Consider the following 19,054-nt stretch of genomic DNA (forward strand, 5'->3'; position numbering starts at 1 on the left):
GCTTAAAAAATGAAGGTGACTCTGCCACCTCTGGTCCCACATCAAACGGGAAGTTCTTCCTAACGTTTAGCCAGAATCTCTTTTCTTGTCGTTTGCATCCGTCGGATCGGGTCCTGTCCTCTGGTTTCCCTTTCCCTGGGTCCAAGCAGTTAAGGGCATCGAGTTCCTCAAAGACTCTGGAAAACCAGGGTTCTGCGCCAGCCAGGACGGGCCATGGGGCCTGCCAATGCAGCTCTGCCAACATTTGGCCACTTCTGACGCCGCTTTGCCCTCTGGCAACCCTATAATGTCCACAGTCTCAAGGGCAGCGTGGGCCGTCAGCCCTGAGCGAGTGGAAACCGAGGCACCGCTCTGTCCTCCTGCCGCCCAACTCAAAAGAGGGCCCTGGCTATCTTCCGCCCGGTGGCCTTGATCTTTGGGAAGGTGGCGCTGATTTCCACCCCCTTGGGCGCCGTCGGCTTAGGCGGGGGCGGTGGAGGGGGCGGCTTCTCCCGCGGGCGCTTGGGTCGCAGCATGAAGTCCAGGCAGGTGCTGCTCATCGTGTAGAAGACGTTCGCTGTGGTGGGGAAGGCCAGCTCTGCAGGGGTGGTAGGAAGACAGAGGGCAAGAAGGGGTCAAGGTGGAAGAAGGAGAGGAACTGCCCGTCTTTGGAGTTCCCTGGTGGAAAAGGAAACGGCACGCCCAAAGCCAGAACCAGCGATTCTTAGGGGCGCAGCTCATTTTCTGTCTCTAAAATAAACCCTCCTCTATTAGCATTGCTTTCCCAGACCTCTGTTGCTTTGCAGAACCTGAGCTGCCATTTTCTGAAAAACCCAAATAGAAAGCCGGAAGATTTTTGCCACTTTGTCAACATCAGAAGATGACAGGATTAGAATCGTCTGACAAACAAGGGGAGGACAATAAAGACATTGAAGTCCATTGGGCAGCCTTGAGGCAGGGAAAATGTTTAAAAGGCATCGTCCTCTGTGCTGCTGCGTTGGAAAAATATTTTTTAACAAAACATTTCTAAGCTGCTGGAGAAGTGCCAGAAAGGTAATTGTAACCTAAAAGCAATTTAGACACACTGCAGAATCCCGCAGGCAGCAGTTAAAACCAGTGGTGTAAATGCTTGCAACAGAATTGTAGAGCTGGAAGGGACCTCCAGAGCTCATCTAGTCCAACCCTCACCTCTGCCTTCTGGCAGGAGCTGCACCAGTTCATAGTTGGGGGCCAGGACCCGATCCTGGTTGTGCTTCTCCAGCGCCTTTCCAATCACAACCGGTGCCTTGTCTTGGCTCGTGACCTGCAGAGGGCAGGCAGCAATAGCACAGGGAGAGAGAGAGAGAGAGAGAAAAGAGAGAGAAGAAACAGGTTTTTCAGCCTTCGCCCAAAGGGTGCCCCTTGGGAGTTTTTGGACTGGGTCTGATTGGGAGTTTATTTCATAAAATTTATAGGCTGCTGGATTGTAACAAAACAAAGTGGTTTTGAAAAATAATGAAGTTACTGGTAAAACAGTGTGAAAATAGCTACCGGTATGTAAAACCTTAAATGAAACAAAAAGCAAACCAAAAACAGATTAAAACACACCAACGTTCTACGTTTTCTGGGTAGAAAACATAAATATATCGCGTATATATTTATATAAACATAAAAAAAGTTTTTAGGAGGCGCTAGTAAGATCACAGCAAAGCTTGGGCGCCCATCTGTCGGGGGTGCTTTAGCTGAGATTTCCTGCATTGCAGGGGGCTAGACTAGATGACTCTTGGGGTCCCTTCCGATTCTATGATTCTATGGTATCTGCTTGGTGTCACTCAGCAGGCAGTTCTAGTCAGGAGCTGCCACACCAGAAAATCCATTTTATTACAGGTGCAGAACGGGTGTTACATGGCCCCTGCAAATGGGCCAGTTCAGCCAATCACAGAATCACATCAAATTAGTTGGAAGGACCCCCAAGTGTCATGCAGCCCACCCCCCTGCAATCGAAGGAACTGAGCGGGTGAGGGTGGGGCCAGGCCACATCACAGATAACCTGGTCCCACGTCATAGCGCAAACAGCTGGCAGGTGCCCAGTTGGGGAATCATAGAGCTGCAGGGCAGGAAGGAACCCCCCCCCCCCCCGAGGCCATCCAGACCAGCTAAAATCTGCTCTTGTAGAGGGTGTCGTTGTGCAGAGCCATGCTGACGCGGATGATGCGGCAGTCCGAGGGGAGTCCACTGTCCGAGGGGAGGGCCATGGGGTAGGCCGACCCACAGGATGCCGAGCGCCGGTGGCCCCGGACGAAGGTTCCCCCAATGCCAGGGGGTGGGGCCACGTCCTCCGGGGAGGAGGGAGAGGCGTTCTCCGGGGCCATGTCCAGCGAGGAGAGGCAAGGGTTAGCGAGGGATTGGTCCTGCTCAGTGCTGCCTACACAGGCCGGCAGCAGGGGGGGAGTTCAATAAATATCCCCCCTGCTCCCCCCCACAGTTCTAATATTCACAACGATGCCCCTTTTAACAACATGGAAAAAATGCAACATAAAACCACCAACAGGCAGCCGCTGGGAGGGTAAAGTGGCCTCATTCCAAACCCAGGTACTTTTGAAGGGGGCTGACGGATAAAATGGACACAGATAAAAGCATCATAGGAAAGACAGTTGTGAAAAAGCAATTAAACACAGGTAGATAAGATACATTAGAGGTGCCATATTTCCAAAAGTGAAACTCCGGACAGAGTTGCTGATTTGATTTTCTGCGAGAAAAGGAAGAAATCAGCCCTTAGTGCTCATTGGAAGGACAGATCCTGAAGCTGAGACTCTAATACTTAGGCCACCTCATGAAGAGAGAAGACTCCCTGGAAAAGACGCAGATGTTGGGGGGAAATGGAGGGCACAAGGAGAAGGGGACGACAGAGGACGAGATGGTTGGACAGTGTTCTCGAAGCTACGAACATGAGTTTGACCAAACTGCGGGAGGCAGTGGAAGACAGGAGTGCCTGGCGTGCTCTGGTCCATGGGGCACGAAGAGTCGGACACGACTAAATGACTAAACAACAAGTCCATTATTCTGTATCCTTTTCCTCCAGATGCGTATTTCACAAGGATACCTGCTTGCGCTCTGGAGTCAAGCTTGTGTCTATGTTCTTTTGGAACGTGGGAGTAGCATAGACTTCCAAATACACGAATGTGCGCCAGGTGGGGAATTCTCCCATGCCAAAGTTCAAAAGGTGTGCATTTAGCTCCCTTGGTTGACCATCTGTTCTAGAGATATACTGCAGGACTTGCTGCATCCGCCCACAGCTTCTGGGGTAGGGATGCATCTTTTAACACTCATCTAGTCGTCTCCATGATAGACCTAAACCAGGGGTCCCCGATTGCGTGGCGGGCCGGAAGGCGGGGGAGTGCGCCTTACTGGCGCGGTGGCGCACTTCCAGGTTGGAAAAAGCACCGGAAATCGTTTGTGCGCATGCGTATGGGCCTCCCCTGACCCGGAAGTGCACCGGAAATGACCTCTTCTAGGTTGGGAGAGGCCCATATGCATGCACACAAACGATTTTTGGCACTTTTTTTCGACCTGGAAGAGCGCCGCTGCGCTTTGCGCCGTAAGAGCGCGCGGCAGCAGCGGGCGGCGGGGGTCGTTGTGGGCCGGATTGGGAGGCCAATTGGGCCGCATCTGGCCCGCGGGCCGTAGTCTGGGGACCCCTGACCTAAGCATTCTCTTAGCTATGGGGTTTTGTTTTGGGGTGTAGTAAATTGTGGTTACATGATCTATTCCCTCCTTCGCATCTCTCGTGAGCAGTACTCACCCCCATTGTCTTTTCATCAGCATAGCTGGAGTTCTCTGGAACTACCGTAGTTCTTCACCATTGCAAGGTATTTCTGGAACATGTCCACTGTCTCACTCTTGATGAAATATGCAACACGATACTTCGATAAATCACCAAGAAATATTAGTATGTACCTCTTCTTCCCTAGTGAGGGAACATTCATAGGTCCACTGTAGACTCTGTCAAGTCACTGCAGACTATTTCAAGCACTTTGGTGCTTCTCTGCTCTGTGCAAGGAGGAGATGAAGGCTTTACAGCTTTCTGAGTAACGCAGCTTAGGCACTTTGTTGGTGCTGTGTTGCTCTTTGTCACCTGTAGTCCCCTTGCAAGTTCTCTTTTCTGTAGATCCTGAATGGCGTTGGTGTCCCGGTGTCCCAGCCTTCTATGCAACAGCTCCAGTTCCGCCACATCTTTCTGGTTTGACCATGACAGCTTAGCAGACTGATTCTCTGAAAGATCAACCTCATGTATGTCATTTATTAGATTGGCTTCAACATACACTTCACCATTCTTTGTCAAATTATATTTTCCATTCCCAAATGTTACAGTTCCTTGCAGTGTGGCCTTCTTTGTTACAATTAAAGCACAATTTTTTATGGGTGTGACTCTGGCCTTTGCAATCTGTTTAGACGCATAATTAGTGTCCTTTAAGATTTGAGAAGCATCATTTATTGCAGTCAATCATGGATTCTTCAGCTTCCATGCTCTAATCTTGGCTAAATCCTTTTCACTTGAGCCGGTAGGCTTAGGATTTTCAATACAGTGGTACCTCGGGTTACAAACACATCGGGTTATAAACACTTTGGGTTACAGACTCCGCTAACCCAGAAGTAGTACCTCAGGATGAGAACAGAAATCGTGTGGTGGTGGCGGCATTGGGAGGCCCCTTTAGCTAAAGTGGTACCTCAGGTTAAGAATGGTTTCAGGTAAAGAACGGACCTCTGGAACGAATTACAGTAAGCTGCTTTCCTTCTGCATCTCCAACTCTCTACATGCAATGCAAGGCTGACAGATGGAGGTCCAACCCAAAGAATATTCTCCTACCTGAGCACTCCTTCAGCTGACTACAGGCACCAAGCCTTGTCACTAGACTTATATATGGGTCTCCCAAAATGGTCAATATGCACCTCCTGAGGCCAAAGGGACTGTGCAGGTGACTAATAAAGATCTAGAGGTCAAAGGGGACAAAATGTGGCCCAAGGGGTGGAGGATTGTTGTGCAGAAGATGAAGAACTTCATGGTGAGCTTAGGAACCTGATTGATAGTGGACAGGTTCATGGACATAGAGCAGCTCCCTTTCCTGTCAGAAACCTCTTTATTTAAATAGTAAATACCACAGTTCAACCGTATTCTAAAATAATGCTACTTCGTTAACGATGATTAGGGATTATGAAAGGTTGAATGATGCATGACCATTATTTGACATTATTTCATTCCCATTTCCCAAAAATTTGGAACATATGGAGGACAGGAGAGAATGTGCGAAATGTTAAAATTATAGCAGGTGCTAATTCATGTGTGTAATATTCCTTTCTTCTCTTTGTAGAAAACAATCAGGATTTCCTCCCCTCTTCACCCTCCAAAGCAGACAATGGAGAAGGCAGTCAGAATTCTGGGGGGCTATTTCAATGTGAATAACGAAGAAACCATTTAAATGCATGGAGTGTGGAAAGAGAAAGGAGTAATAATTTGAAAATATGGAATGTCGGAAGTGCTTAAATGACAGTGGAACACTAAGAAACCATCAACAAACATACACTGGGGGAAAACCATTTGAATGCATGGAGTGTGGAAAGAGCTTCAGTAGGAGTGGAGGCCTTAGAACTCATCAACGGATTCACACGGGGGAGAAACCCTTTAAATGCATGGCGTGTGGAAAGAGCTTCAGTAGGAGTGGAGGCCTTAGAACTCATCAACGGATTCACACGGGGGAGAAACCATTTGAATGTATGGAGTGTGGAAAGAGCTTCAGCCAGAGTGGAGAACTTAGAAACCATCAACGGACTCACACGGGGGAGAAACCATTTAAATGCATGGAGTGTGGAACATGCTTCACTAGGAGTGGAAACCTTAGAACTCATCAACGGATTCACACAGGGGAGAAACCATTTGAATGTATGGAGTGTGGAAAGAGCTTCAATGACAGTCGACAACTTAGAAACCATCAACGGATTCACACGGGGGAGAAACCATATGAATGTATGGAGTGTGGAAAGAACTTCAATGACAGCCAACAACTTAGAAACCATCAACGGATTCACACAGGGCAGAAACCCTTTAAATGCATGGAATGTGGAAAGAGCTTCAGTCAGAGTGGAAACCTTAAAATTCATCAACAGACCCACACTGGGGAAAAGCCATTTAAATGCATGGAATGTGGAAAGTGTTTCAGTAGGAGTGAAAAACTGAATTTGCATCATCTGACTCACACAGGAGAAAAACCATTTAAATGCATGGAGTGTGGAAAAAGCTTCAGTCAGAGTGGTGACCTTAGAAACCACCAACGGACTCACACAGGGGAGAAACCATTTGAATGCATGGAGTGTGGAAAGAGCTTCACTTTGGGTAGAACACTTAGAATTCATCAACGGACTCACACAGGAGAGAAACCACTTAAATGCACGGAGTGTGGAAAGATCTTAAGTTGCATTGGACAGCTTATAATTCACCAACGGACTCACACGGGGGAGAAACCATTTAAATGCATGGACTGTGGAAAGAGTTTCACTACTAGTCGAAACCTTAGAATTCATCAATGGACTCACACATGAGAGAAACCATTTAAGTGCATGGAGTGTGGAAAGAGCTTCAGTCACAGTGGAAGCCTTAGAAAACATCAACGGACTCACACGGGGGATAAATGATTTCAATGCATGGAGTGTGGAAAGAGCTTCAGTCAGAGTGGAGTTCTTGCAGAACATCAATAAACTCATACAGGGGATAAACCATAAGTGTTAGGGAAGTGGAGAGAGGCTCAGTTGAAGTAGAAGTCTTACAAACCATCAAAAGGACTCTGAGGGGTAAGAGCTGTAAGTGTGGGAACTACAAGCCATCATTTAACTCGAAGTGAAATGGTTTAAATAGAAGGAGTGTGGATTCTGCTTTGGTTATTATGGAACGCTTTTTAGAGTGTAGAACCTGTTTATCTCCGAGTTGACAGTTTCTCTCACATCAATAACAGGAAATGAATCTTAAATGCATGCAGCATATGTGAGCTTTTGTATATAACATTTAAAGTAATGAAGGTAACATTTCACAATAGTAAGCATAATATAATATTTAATGGACTGTTAGATAGGGAGGGGGAGTGTGTGAGTCTGGAGTGTTCCTTTTGTGCACAGTTCATCAGCGGATTCACATGGAGAGTGGAAAGAGTTTTAGTCCAAGTGGAGCACTTAGAATATATCAATAGACTGTCGAAGGGCAGAGACCATTTCAATGTATGCAGTGTGCAAAGAAGTTCACTGATAGTATAAAACCTAGAAGACATCAACAAGCTCAGACAAGAGAGAAATCATGTAAATTTCAGCAATATAGAAAGAGTTTCAGTCAAAGTTTAAGTCTTTAATGTATTGAAATGAAGATAGCATCTTCCAATAGTAAGCATAATGGAAGACTTAATGCAGGCATCCCAAACTTGGCCCTCCAGCTGTTTTGCGAGTACAACTCCCATCATCCGTAACCACTGGACCTGTTAGCTAGGGATGATGGACGTTGTAGTCCCAAAACATGTAGAGGGCTGAGTTTGAGGATGCCTGGCTTAATGTGTGTGAATCTGGAGTGGTGGGGATGAGTGATGATGAGATGAGGGAAAGCTGGTTTTTGGTCTTTGTGAAAGAGAATTGGAAATGGCCGCCATGTGGCCACCCCTAAGATGGCCGCCCGGCATGCGTACAAGGTAATTCCAGCACCAGCGACGGCCATTTTCTGGTGCCCATAGATGGGCAAACTGGCACCAGAAAAATGGCTGCCGGCAGGAGCGGATTTAAGGGAGATTTACGGGAGAGGAGCTCAAATGGGAGACCGCCGGGAAAATAATAATAATAATAATAATAATAATAATAATAATAATAATAAAATTATTATTTATACCCCGCCCATCTGGCTGGGCTTCCCCTGCCACCCTGGGCGGCTTCCAACAAACATTAAAATACATCAAATATCACAGATTAAAAACTTCGCAAAACAGGGCTGCCTTTAGGTATTTTCTAAATGTCAGGTAGTTGTTTATCTCTCTGACCTCTGATGGGAGGGCGTTCCACAGGGCAGGTGCCACTACCGAGAAGGCCCTCTGCCTGGTTCCCTGTAGCTTTGCTTCTCGCAGTGAGGGAACCGCCAGAAGGCCCTCGGCGCTGGACCTCAGTGTCTGGGCAGTCTTAAAAGCATTTATAAACCACTTCATATTTTCAAAAGATTCCATCACTCTGACACTCCAGAGTGCCAGAGCACCACCCCAGCCCGGCCCTGCTCCCATGGTGGAGTCTACCTCTTTCTGAATCTGAGCGACTTTATCTGCAAAAAACTTTGCAAAAGCATTGCAGGAGATCTTGGGGTCCTTACCAAGCCCCGATGACGAAGGTGTTTCTGACAGATTCCGAACCACCTGGAACAGTCTCCTGCTGCTGTTTTCTGCAGATGGAATGGAAACAGCAAAGAAGGTCCTCTTCGCCGTTGCTACTGCCACTTGGTAGGCTCGAAGTTGAGCTCTAGCCCGTGTCCGGCGGTCTGATTCAGAACGAGTTTTCCGCCACCGGCGCTCTAGCTGTCTCAGCGACTGTTTCATCGCCCTTAGCCCCAGGGAAAACCACGGGGCTGTCCGGGCTCCATGCAATCGGAGAGGGCGCTTCGGAGCCAGACAGTCAATAGCGCTGGTTAACTCCGCATTCCAGCGGGCCACCAGGGAATCAGCTGAAAGGCCATCAGCAAGGGATAAAACGTCCCCTACCACTCTCTGGAAGCCAATTGGATCCATTAAGTAACGGGGGCAGACCATCCGAATCGGTCCCACCTCCCTGCAGAGGGGAAGGGTCACGGAGAAGTCCAGTTGCACCAGGAAGTGATCTAACCATGGCACTTCTTTTGTTTCGCTTTTACTTAGTGTCAGATCCCCAACATCCATAGAGGTAAACACCAGGTCTAAGGCGTGTCCGCGGCTATGAGTCGGGCCAAACTCACTTCCGGTCTGCCGCGCTGGAAAATGGAGGCGCAGAAACCTCGCGCTGCGAGGTTTCTGGCATCGCGGAGGGGGGGGGAAATCCGCGGGGGCACGCGGATCCCCGTAAATACCCCTGGTTGAGCGTCCAGGGGGCAAAATTTTGCCTGGCGGAGCTCCAGAAGCGACTCCTCAGCTGCCCAGGAAGCCCGCAAGAGCCCCTGAGAGCCAGCCGAGTGGCAGTCGCGGGAGCCATTTTAGGCATACCATCGTTACCTCCAAGAAGCGAAGCTCCGAGCCTCCAACCTGCAGGCGGTGGATTCTTCCTGAAAAAGTTACGATCTGGACGAAGTAAGTTGAAACCAATCAATTTGAAACAAGAATTTGGCAGTGGGAGGCGGAGATTAAAAAGGGAAGTCATCTCCCCCCGATTGAGTAACTAAAGATCGCAGCAAGCTAGAAAACCCAGAAATGCTGTAAAAAGAGCTTTTTCCTGAGGCAGAGTAAAGGAAAAAGTAAGCGGTGTATTTATCTCTGCAAAAGACTGAGATTCAGCATGAGAAAAGCCCCCTGTGAGCCTGGAGTCGGGTCAAAGGAAAGATCAGGCAGTTTGCTGATTAACGTCACAATACAAAGGAATGTGTCTGGCTGAATGTGAGAAACTGAGAGCTGTAAACAGTGAAAGAGGACTTGTTTTGCCTTGAGGCTGCTCAGTATTGAATCTGAGGAAAAGAAGGAGTAAAGAGAGAGATTCTGACCAAGTGGGACTGGATTCTTGGCTTTTTGCATATTTGCTCACTTTTCATATATACTGGACTAAAATTTCAACTCCACGGCCAGTCTGTACAAAGATGGAGGAGGTTTTAGACAAAGGAATAGGAGAGAAGGTTCCAGAGAGTGGACAGGAAGTCACACAGTGGGACTTAATATTGGCAACAATTTTGGATCTTACTAAGCAAGTGAGCATCTCCAAGCTTGATGTAAACTTTCTGAGAGAAGAGACTGTCGAGACATTTGTTTTTGACTGTAAAACACAGGATCCAACAGATATAGAAGAGCAGGAGAAGGGAGAAGAAAAAAGATTGGAAGACCAGGACTGTGCTGGAGTGACGTATGTAAAAAACATAGAAGAGGAGAAAGATAATACTGAAGGACAATATGCTGAACCAATGGATTTATTTCCTGAAAAGAACACTGTTCTACTGGTGGGAGGGGTGGAACAGGGAGGGAAAGTAGGAGAAAACACTGTTTCACTGGTGAGAGAAGTGAAACAGGAGAGGGTAAAAGCAAAAAAGCACCCCAAAAAAGAGGTTGGGAAAATCAGCGCCCCGGTGAGAGAGGGGAGGACACAAACAGTTGGGGGGCAGAAAGAGGATGAAAAGGTGCAAAGATACAAAGTGATGCGATTACAGAAGAGGGGGGCAAGAGTTCGGCAAAAGTTGGTATGGGACAGACTAGGGGTGGGTTGAGAGGTCTTGGATTATTTGGTATTGTCTGAAATAATATGGTCTGATCTCGGAATGTATTAAGGATTGTATGAAGAACCTGGCTGATTCATCTGGAGACTTCGATTCCAGGGAAGGGGGGGTGGGAACTTTGTTGTGTGGGTGGAAGTAAATGGGTAATAAATTAGGATGTGAATCTTATATATTTTTGGGTAAGGGAAAGAGACTAGGGATTAGATAAAAATAATTTTGGAGAGAGGATGTTAAGAGAAAAGAGGTTAAAGTACAAGGAGAATGGATAATAGCAATGAAAAAGATGAAAAAGTTGAAATTTAGAAAAAAGAATGTGAAGTTAGAATGGGAAAATGCGAGAACTATTTTTAACAATAAGAACTCAAGAAGGGGAAATGAGGAAGTCTGAATCTGTTTTTGTTTTTTTGTTTTTTTTTGTTTTTTTGTCGTTTTTTTATGTATCTTTCTTTTTTTTGTGCCTTTCTCTTTTTTCTTGTATTTCTTGTTAAAATCTAATAAAAATTATATATATATATAAAAAAAGAGTTGGGCCAAACTTATTCAGGGACAGCCCCATGGAGGCCATGCTTTCCACGAAGTCCCGAGCGGCCCCTTGTAAGGTCGTGGCGGCATGGATGTTGAAATCCCCTAAGACAACCAAGCTAGGTGTCTCCAGGAGGACATCCGCCACGACCTGAAGCAGCTTGGGCAGGGAATCCTTGGTGCAGCGGGGAGGTCGGTACACCAAAAGGAATCCTGTGCTGCCCATATTGCCCAACTTCCAAAACATGCACTCAGAAAACTCGCTCTTTCCAATAGGACGCCGGGTGCAAACTAAGGACTTCCTAAAAATCACTGCAACCCCCCCTCCCCGCCCAGATGGCCTGGGTTGCTACGCGTAAGAGAAACCTGGTGGACAAGCAGCGGCAAGGACAGGTCCATCTGCATCATCCAACCAAGTCTCAGTCACACATGCCAGGTCAAATCCTCCATCCACAATCAAGTCGTGGTTGGCAGTGGTCTTATGGATCATTGACCTGGCATTGCACAGCAACACTTTCAGGTCATGTGGGTTTCCCTTGCTGATTCCAGTATCCTTCTGGTCAGGACCAAACCTGGAGGCAGGGATAGTCCTCAGAAATGGTAAGGGAAAACGGGGGGTTTCCCGGGGAATACGGGGTACTTGGCAGCTATGCTCCAGCAGGTGCAGAATGCTGCAGCGAGGCTCCTCACGGGGTCCCTGCCATGGGAGCATATTCACCCAGTGCTTTTCCAGCTTGTCTGGCTCCCGGTGGAGTACAGGGTCAGATTTAAGGTGCTGGTCTTGACCTTTAAAGCCCTTTACGGCCCATGACCCTCGTACTTATGGGATCATCTCTCCCAGTATGCCCCGTGGAGGACCTTCAAGTCCATAAATAGTAACACCTTAGAGGTCCCAAGCCCGAAGGAAATCAGTTTAGCCTCAACTAGAAGCAGGGCCTTCTCAGCACTGGCCCCGACCCGGCAGAATGCTCTGTCTCCTGAGACCAGGGCCCTGCGGGACCTGATTTCTTTCCGCAGGGCCTGTAAGACAGAGTTGATCCAGCTGACATTTGGCCTGGAGCCAACCTGATCCCCTCCCCCATTTTCCCTTTCCTTCCATATGAGGCTGCATTTTTAATTTTAACGTATTTAGTCTTGTTGTTAAGTTGTATTTTAATCAGTTGTTTTATATCTAGTGTTAGCCGCTCTGAGCCCGGCCTTGGCTGGGGAGGGCGGGGTATAAATAAAAAATGATTATTACTATTAGTAGAAGCAGCAGCAGTATACAGTACATCTGGCTGGGTTTTCCCAGCCACTGTAGACAGCTTACAGGTAATCTAAAACCATGAACAAAAACATCAAGCATAATAAACCTCCTGATAAAGGGCTGCCTTCCGATGTCTTCTCAAAGGATGATCTTGCAGTGCAAATTGGGCGGGGGTGGGACACCCCACTTTGGGGCTGGCTTGCCTGTATCAGCCCCTCCCCCCCACTCTACTAATCCCCAGAATGAAGGGGCAGGGGGGAGCCCTTCCCTACTCTTCTGATCTTCAAGGCCAGCTGTGGGTTGTGTGAAGCACCAAACCATTATCCCACAGGATCCACCCATGGAACCCCAATCTGTGGGACCAGAGGAGAGAAACAGCCCCCCCCCTGTCCTGCTCTTCCTGAGAGTGGAGTGAGTGAGGGGGGGAAGAGGAAGAAAATGGGCAGAGACCCCCCTCCAAATGCAGTGTGCATGACTGCATGTCTTCTGGCAGGGAGAACAATCCACAGGGGAGGGGTGTGTTTCAGGACATGCAAGGTCAGGATGTGACCCAGTCAGCCTGGCCAGACCTCCATCATGATTTGGCTGTGTTGCCTGGATCATGCCTTAACATCCTCAAGGAAGGATTCATTCTTTTCTGGTATCTTTATCTGGTGGTTTCCCGCCTCTCCCTATGTTGTACCTTATTTCTGTGCCTCATTAAAATAAATTAATGCAAGTTGAAGGAGTTGTTCAGCTCTTTCTCTCCCCCTTGCAAGAGTCTCCAGAAGGTAAATGACACCACAGAGGGGGGGGGGGGTTTGGGAGAGGCGTCCTTCCTGGAGCCAAGCCTTGAGCAGGAACATCACAGAGGCCAACAGACAAGGCCCAGCCTGCTGTGCAATCTTCTATCTTCCGGCTGCTGAGATCTCTTTGGATCTGCTGGTCACCCAGTGGAAGACAAGCGGGATTCTTTTTGGAGAGCATCTTTCCCCAGAGGACATCCTGCTGGCGTGAGACACTCGGGGCTCGTCCACACTTGGCTCCTCCACTTCTCCCCTCTTTACAGCTGAATCGGAGCAAACCGCAGTCGGGTTCTCCAATCTCCACAGATTGCCATTTGTTGCCATTGAGCAGTGAAGAGATTTTGCCAAGGGAACCGGAGGGGCAAACAAACAACTGCTGTGGCATTTGCTTCCTGGGCAGGGGGCAGGCAGCAGCGTGGACAGGATGTGCAGCCACAATCCCTGGCTGGCCAGGTGCCTCCAGGAAGAAGCCGAAAAGCAGGATCCAAGCTCAAGAGCGAGGCGCTATGTGAATAGACTATGCGACTATGGGAGACCTAGGGAGCCGAACATGAGCCCCAGAACCCTCTTCTCTCCCTGGGTTTCCAGCAACTGATATTCAAAAGCGTTGCCGCCCCCATCTGTGGAGGCAGAGTATAGCCATCCTGGCTAATATCCATCGATAGCAGTCTCCTCCAGGAATTCATAGAACTCTTGTGCATTGTCCCATTTCCTCCCCGTCATAGAATCATAGAGCTGGAGAGTTGGAAGGTACCCCGGGGGCATCTAGTCCAACCCCCTGCAGGAGAGGAATCTTTTCCCCAATGTGGGGCTCTAACCCACAATCCCTGGATTCAGAGTCTCATGCTCTACCGACTGACCTACCCACTTACGGGCTTCCTGCATTGTGAGAAAGGTGGGCTGTGGGCCTTGTTCGGCACAAGAGAACACCAGGCACCCTGCAGAATCACACCCCCAGACTTGGCCTCGGGGAAGACACAACCCCCAGCACAGCCAGTCTCCCTTGCCTGGGATTCGCATTCCACAACGGGGCAGGGGTAGTTCCAGAATTTGTCTTGAACCAAAAAAAAAATGCTCCAGGTGGAAATAATCCCACAAGCTGTGTGAAGAGCTTCATTTTTGCCCTAATATGCATCATTTTAATTGTTTGGAGGACACACACTCTTCCTACCCACAGTCCCAACTCCTAGGATTAGAGATTTAAAGCAATCCAGACTGCAGAATGTATCAGTGGACAAGGACCTTTCAAGAGCCTTATCCTCTCAGTGGCACAGTACCTCCAGCATGCCTCTGGATTTGCATCAGTGGGGAGAAAGGGGTGCAATAATGTCGCTCCCCCCATACATGGGGCATCCCAGAGGCATCTAGCAAGCTGCTGTGGGGAGCCAATGCAGTGGGTGTTAGGATTTCATAGTAGATTCTGTTCCACCTTAAACAGGAACAGGCTTGGAAGAGGATGTTGAATGTATCACATGATATATATTTCCGTTTGGTTGTACTATTGTAATACTGTTAGTTAGTCTTGCTTTCGCTTTGAGGATGGAGACAGACACGTTTGGTCTATCTTCCGAGATGCTTTAGATGCTTTATAATAAACGCTTGTAAATATGCAAGGACTTCTCTCTGAGTATTCCTTCTGCTGCTGCTGCCACACCACGCTAACGCTGGAGATGAGCTCTGCTGATTGCGTGCTCAGGTCACTGAGACCTTGAGTCGTGTTCCCTGGGAATCACCGGGACTGAGGAGAAGAGGAGGCTGCTGGCTGGACCTCCCAATGGTGATATCTGAACAAAGGGTTATGGGGCCCAGACTATGGATTGCTGGACAAAGGGTTAACGGGCCCAGTGGAGACGGTGAACAAAGAGTCATGGGCGCCAGACTATGGATTGCTGGGCAAAAGGGTTCCGTGCCCAGTAATGAATTGGCTAATCGCCCAGGAGGCAGCAGGAAACGGCAGTGTGTTCCGAAAGCAGCTGGGATGCTGGAAAACTTCGGACAAAGAGGAGAGAAGGTATGTGGAAAAGCGAAAGGCTTTTTACTTGCCGCGGCAGGCACGCAAGCAAGAGACTTTGATCTCCGCAGCCTGAAGTTTTATGGCGGGCAGTAAAACCTTCACAGTGATTAATGACTGTGAGGACAGTGGACTGTGAGGGGCTGCAAGCATTTTCCCAGTTAGTAAGAGACAAGGGAAAATGGAGTTTTTGCACAGCTCTGGCTCTGAAGAGATAATTTTCCTTCAAGGAGAAAATTATCAGAATTGGGCAAAATGTACACAGAAGAGGCTGCAGGATGCTGGAGTGTGGTACACAATTGCCGAAAAAAGGGGGAGGGCTAATTGCCCAGACCCTAGCAGCTGGAGGGAAGATGATTCTTTTGCAAGAGGATTGATTATCACAAGTTTGTGTCCGGGACAATTGATTTATGTTGGTGCATGCAATTCGGCTTGCGAGATGTGGGAAACATTGAAGCTAGCTTTTGGAGGGGGAGGAAGCTGTGATGGCGATTCCCCAAATGATTGCTGGAGTGCTGGGGCACCCGGTTGCAAACCACAGGAAGAGCTGGCTGTGATGTCAGACGTGGTGGGGGGTGCAGTCTCCAGTGAATGCAAGAGCTGAGGGCGCCACTTGGGAATTGCAGCAGGAGCTGGCTGTCGCGTCAGGCCTGGAACAAGTGGCTGCACAGAGTGCTTCAATGGAAATTGCTGAGGGCGCCAGTTGCAAATCTCAGGGGGACATGGCGTCATCATCCCACACAGACGTGCAGTTCCATGGGAACGAAGGTCAGTCTTCAAAGTCTTTCCAGAAGCCGACACGTAAACAGAAGCTTGCAGGTGCAACAGCTTTGTCACAAAGGAGGGGCGAGGAGATGCCCACAAAAGTGAAGCTTGTTGCTAAGGCCCAGCCGAAGGGGGAAGAATTACAGCCCACAACAGTGTCACGAGGCCAGGAGCAGGGGGGCAGAGAGTTGAAGCCCACAACTGCAGCTGGCAAAAAGAAAAAGTCTTCGGCTGGAAAGAAGAAGGGGGGCGGCCAGGAGCAGAAGCCCACACAGCAGCAAAATGGGACTTTGCTGGCTCGAAAAGTTCAACGCAAGTTTTTTGTCAGTTCCACAATTCAGAAGCACATTTGCAATGACAAAAAATTGTTTACTTGCTTTTCTTCACAGGATGGTTTTGTGAAGTCTAATGGAGAACTTTTAAATGTGCAGGGAGCTGGACATGTCTACTTAAAAGGACTGAATTTGACACTGTATGATGTTTTGTATGTGCAAGATGCACAAAATAATTTGCTTTCCATTTCACAGATGTCTGAAGAAGGGTATGGAATTTCTTTTGAAAATGGAAGCTGTCTCATCAAGAAAGGCGATGAGGAATTTCTGAATGCTCCAAGAGTTGATAATCAATATGTGTTCACTTTTGATTATGTTGATGAAAATGTGGTTTATATGCCTGAAGATGCCTGTGATGCTAACACTAATCAGCTTCTTCTTACAGGTGGTTTTCGTCACACCAATGGTCACCTGAGTTTGCAGGAGGTGTCCAAGGAGGAGCATGGAGAGGGTTTAAAGGTTCAACCCTGTGATTCTTTTGCTGATTGCAATGATGTAATTGCTGATGATGGGAAGCTGTCTAGCAGACAGACTTCCACACCCTGTGAAGTGATTCATATTGATCTAGCTGATCAAATGACACTTTCAGTGGGTGAAGTTGCAAATGGCCAAGATGGTCAACTGACTCCCTCGGAGAGTGAAGAGGGGTACACCAGGAGTGATGGTAATGCCGATCCCATTGGAGTGAAATGCTCCAGTCCCAGTGAAGGAGAATTCACCTCTCAGAAGCTAGATGCTTTCCTGGATGAGAAGCGAATTCAAAAGGATCTCTCACGTCCCAACAGTTCTTGGGAGGGTGGTTTGTGTGAGGGAGCTGGGAATTCTGGAAAATCAATGCAGCAGGGACTTACACCCTTGTTGCACAATGCCAATCCAGATAAGGTGCAAATGGGAGGTATTTCCCAGGTTCACCCAGATGGTGATGTCAATCCCAAGGGGGTGGTAAAGGAGGAAATTTCCCTGGTTAACCTAGGTGGTGCCATCAATCCCAAGTGGGAGGAAGGTGGGGGAATTTTCCTGGTTCATGCAAATGATGTGATTCACCCAAGTGAGGATGTAATTAATCCAGGTGATGATGATCAGGATGGTTCAAATTCAGTGGGAGGTTGTGGTACTGCTGTAGCTGGTGATGCAGCAGGCTACGAAGGTGTTGAAACCTCACTCAGACCTGCAGTTGAGTCTGACACTGAATTGGGAGAACCACTGCTCACCATTGGTCATTTTTCTCCAGAGAAAGAGGAAATTAGTGTTTGCAAATCTGAAGAGGCTACAACAGGCAAACAGCCTGAGAGATTTGCTGTTGAGTTTGCTAAAACTGCTGATGCTGGTCTTAGTAGCTCAGAAAAGGTTTTAGAACCTGCAAGTTTCAAGGAGGTTCAGGAAATGACCTCAAAAGATGCTAAACCATGGCTAGCTGCCATGAAAACAGAGATTGATTCCTTAGATAGGAATCAGACCTGGGAACTGGTCAAAATGGTCCCAGGAATGAAGCTGGTAAACAGCAGGTGGGTCTTTAAGGCCGAAGCTGACCAACATGGCAAGGTAGTGAGGCACATAGCCAAACTGGTCGCAACAGGGTTTTCACAGGTTCAAGGTGAAAACAACATTGAGACTATTGCACCCGATGTGAAGTATGAATGCTTAAAGCTTTTGCTCAAGATTGCTTCGGAGGAGAAAATGCACGTATCACATATTGTATTGGATACTGATGATGCAAATGTTTTGACTGGGATTTTGCAGGAGGATCTGTTTTTACTTCCACCTGCAGGAGTGCAGGTACCACAGGGGATGGTCTGCAAGCTGAAGAAATCCCTGTTTGGTCTCAAGAAGAGTGCCAGGTGTTGGGACACAACACTAACAGAGATGTTGCTTTCTCTAGGTTTTCACCAAAGTATTGCTGATTCATGTGTGTTTGTCAAGGAAGAGGGGGAGCACAAACTGTATTGCTTTTGTTATGATGCTGAAATGCTTATATTCTGGAAACACAAGGATTTGTACCAGCGTACACTTGCTAAGTTGCAGGAACACTACACCATGGAGGATCTTGGTGAAGTTTCCAACTATTTGTCTCTGGAAGTTGAGAAAGACACAGTAGGTAATTTTCTGGTTCACCAGACCCACAAGATTACAGAGGTATTGAACAGGATGGATTTGGGTGATGCAAATCCTATAGACACACCTATGGTGCCAGGTTATCGGAGAGATGATAACGCAGAAGTATTTTCTGACACCACTTTTTATAGATGTGTTCTAGGCAAACTATGCTTCATTGCAAAATGTTCAAGACCTGACATTGCTGCAAGCTGTGATTTGCTTGGCAGGCATGCAAACAATCCTACTGTTAAGGATTGGCAAGCTCTGCAGCGCATAGGTCGCTATCTTCGAAGCACTATGCACTGCAGGCTGAAGTTGACAGGTCAGAAGACTGAAGGTCTTGAGATTTTTGCAAATGCAAGTTTCGGTGGTGATGCCACAGGTGGCACAAGCTATTCTGGTGTTTGCTACTTGTACAACCACTGTCTGGTTGGCTGGATGTGCAAGGAGCAAACAATAGTGAGTTTGAGTTCCTATGCAGCGGAACTCAACACTCTCTCATTCTCGCTCACAGATTGCGAGTGGTTGATGCAACTGTTTCAGGATGTCAAAGTCAAGGTGACTTGTCCAGTACAGGTGTATCAGGACAACATTTCCTGTTTGGATTTGCTAGCTTCAGAAGGTTGCAAGCAAAGGTCCAAGTTCTTGCAGATGAAAGTACGTCTTGCAAGAGAGTGTATCAGGAAGGGACCAGGTCAAGTGTCCTACATGCCAGGTAATGATTTTCCTGCTAATGTGTTGTCCAAGGTTATTGACAAAGAACAACTGCAGATGGATGTGCCAAAGCTACAGTTGGGATTACTGAAGTTTAAGGTTACACAGAATGGGGGAGTTTTGTTAGGATTTCATAGTAGATTCTGTTCCACCTTAAACAGGAACAGGCTTGGC

General features: G+C 47.8%; 1 protein-coding gene and 1 pseudogene across 1 annotated transcript; one reads left to right on the forward strand and one right to left on the reverse strand.

The window, feature by feature from the left end:
* Position 1: 1 nt before the first annotated feature.
* Positions 2-2,330, reverse strand: LOC132591782 (uncharacterized). The gene is made up of 3 exons (XM_060272206.1): positions 2,163-2,330; positions 1,168-1,522; positions 2-577 (listed from the first exon to the last, which is right to left on the reverse strand). Exons 1-3 carry the CDS (start codon positions 2,328-2,330, stop codon positions 372-374), a joined length of 729 nt encoding a protein of 242 aa, XP_060128189.1. The 3' UTR covers positions 2-371.
* Positions 2,331-5,643: 3,313 nt separating this feature from the next.
* On the forward strand, positions 5,644-6,645 carry LOC132591617 (oocyte zinc finger protein XlCOF6-like; annotated as a pseudogene).
* The last annotated feature ends 12,409 nt before the right edge of the window (positions 6,646-19,054 follow it).

This window comes from Zootoca vivipara, chromosome 2 (assembly GCF_963506605.1).
Source record: "Zootoca vivipara chromosome 2, rZooViv1.1, whole genome shotgun sequence".
NCBI lineage: Eukaryota > Metazoa > Chordata > Lepidosauria > Squamata > Lacertidae > Zootoca > Zootoca vivipara.

Coding starts and splice junctions, on each gene's coding strand:
- LOC132591782 (XM_060272206.1), bottom strand. CDS start 2,330: ATGGCCCCGGAGAACGCCTCTCCCTCCTCCCCGGAGGACGTGGCCCCA. Junction 1,523..2,162: donor CGGACTGCCGCATCATCCGC/GTCAGCATGGCT, acceptor GTTTCATTTAAG/GTTTTACATACCGGTAGCTA. Junction 578..1,167: donor GCTCCTGCCAGAAGGCAGAG/GTGAGGGTTGGA, acceptor CCACCCCTGCAG/AGCTGGCCTTCCCCACCACA.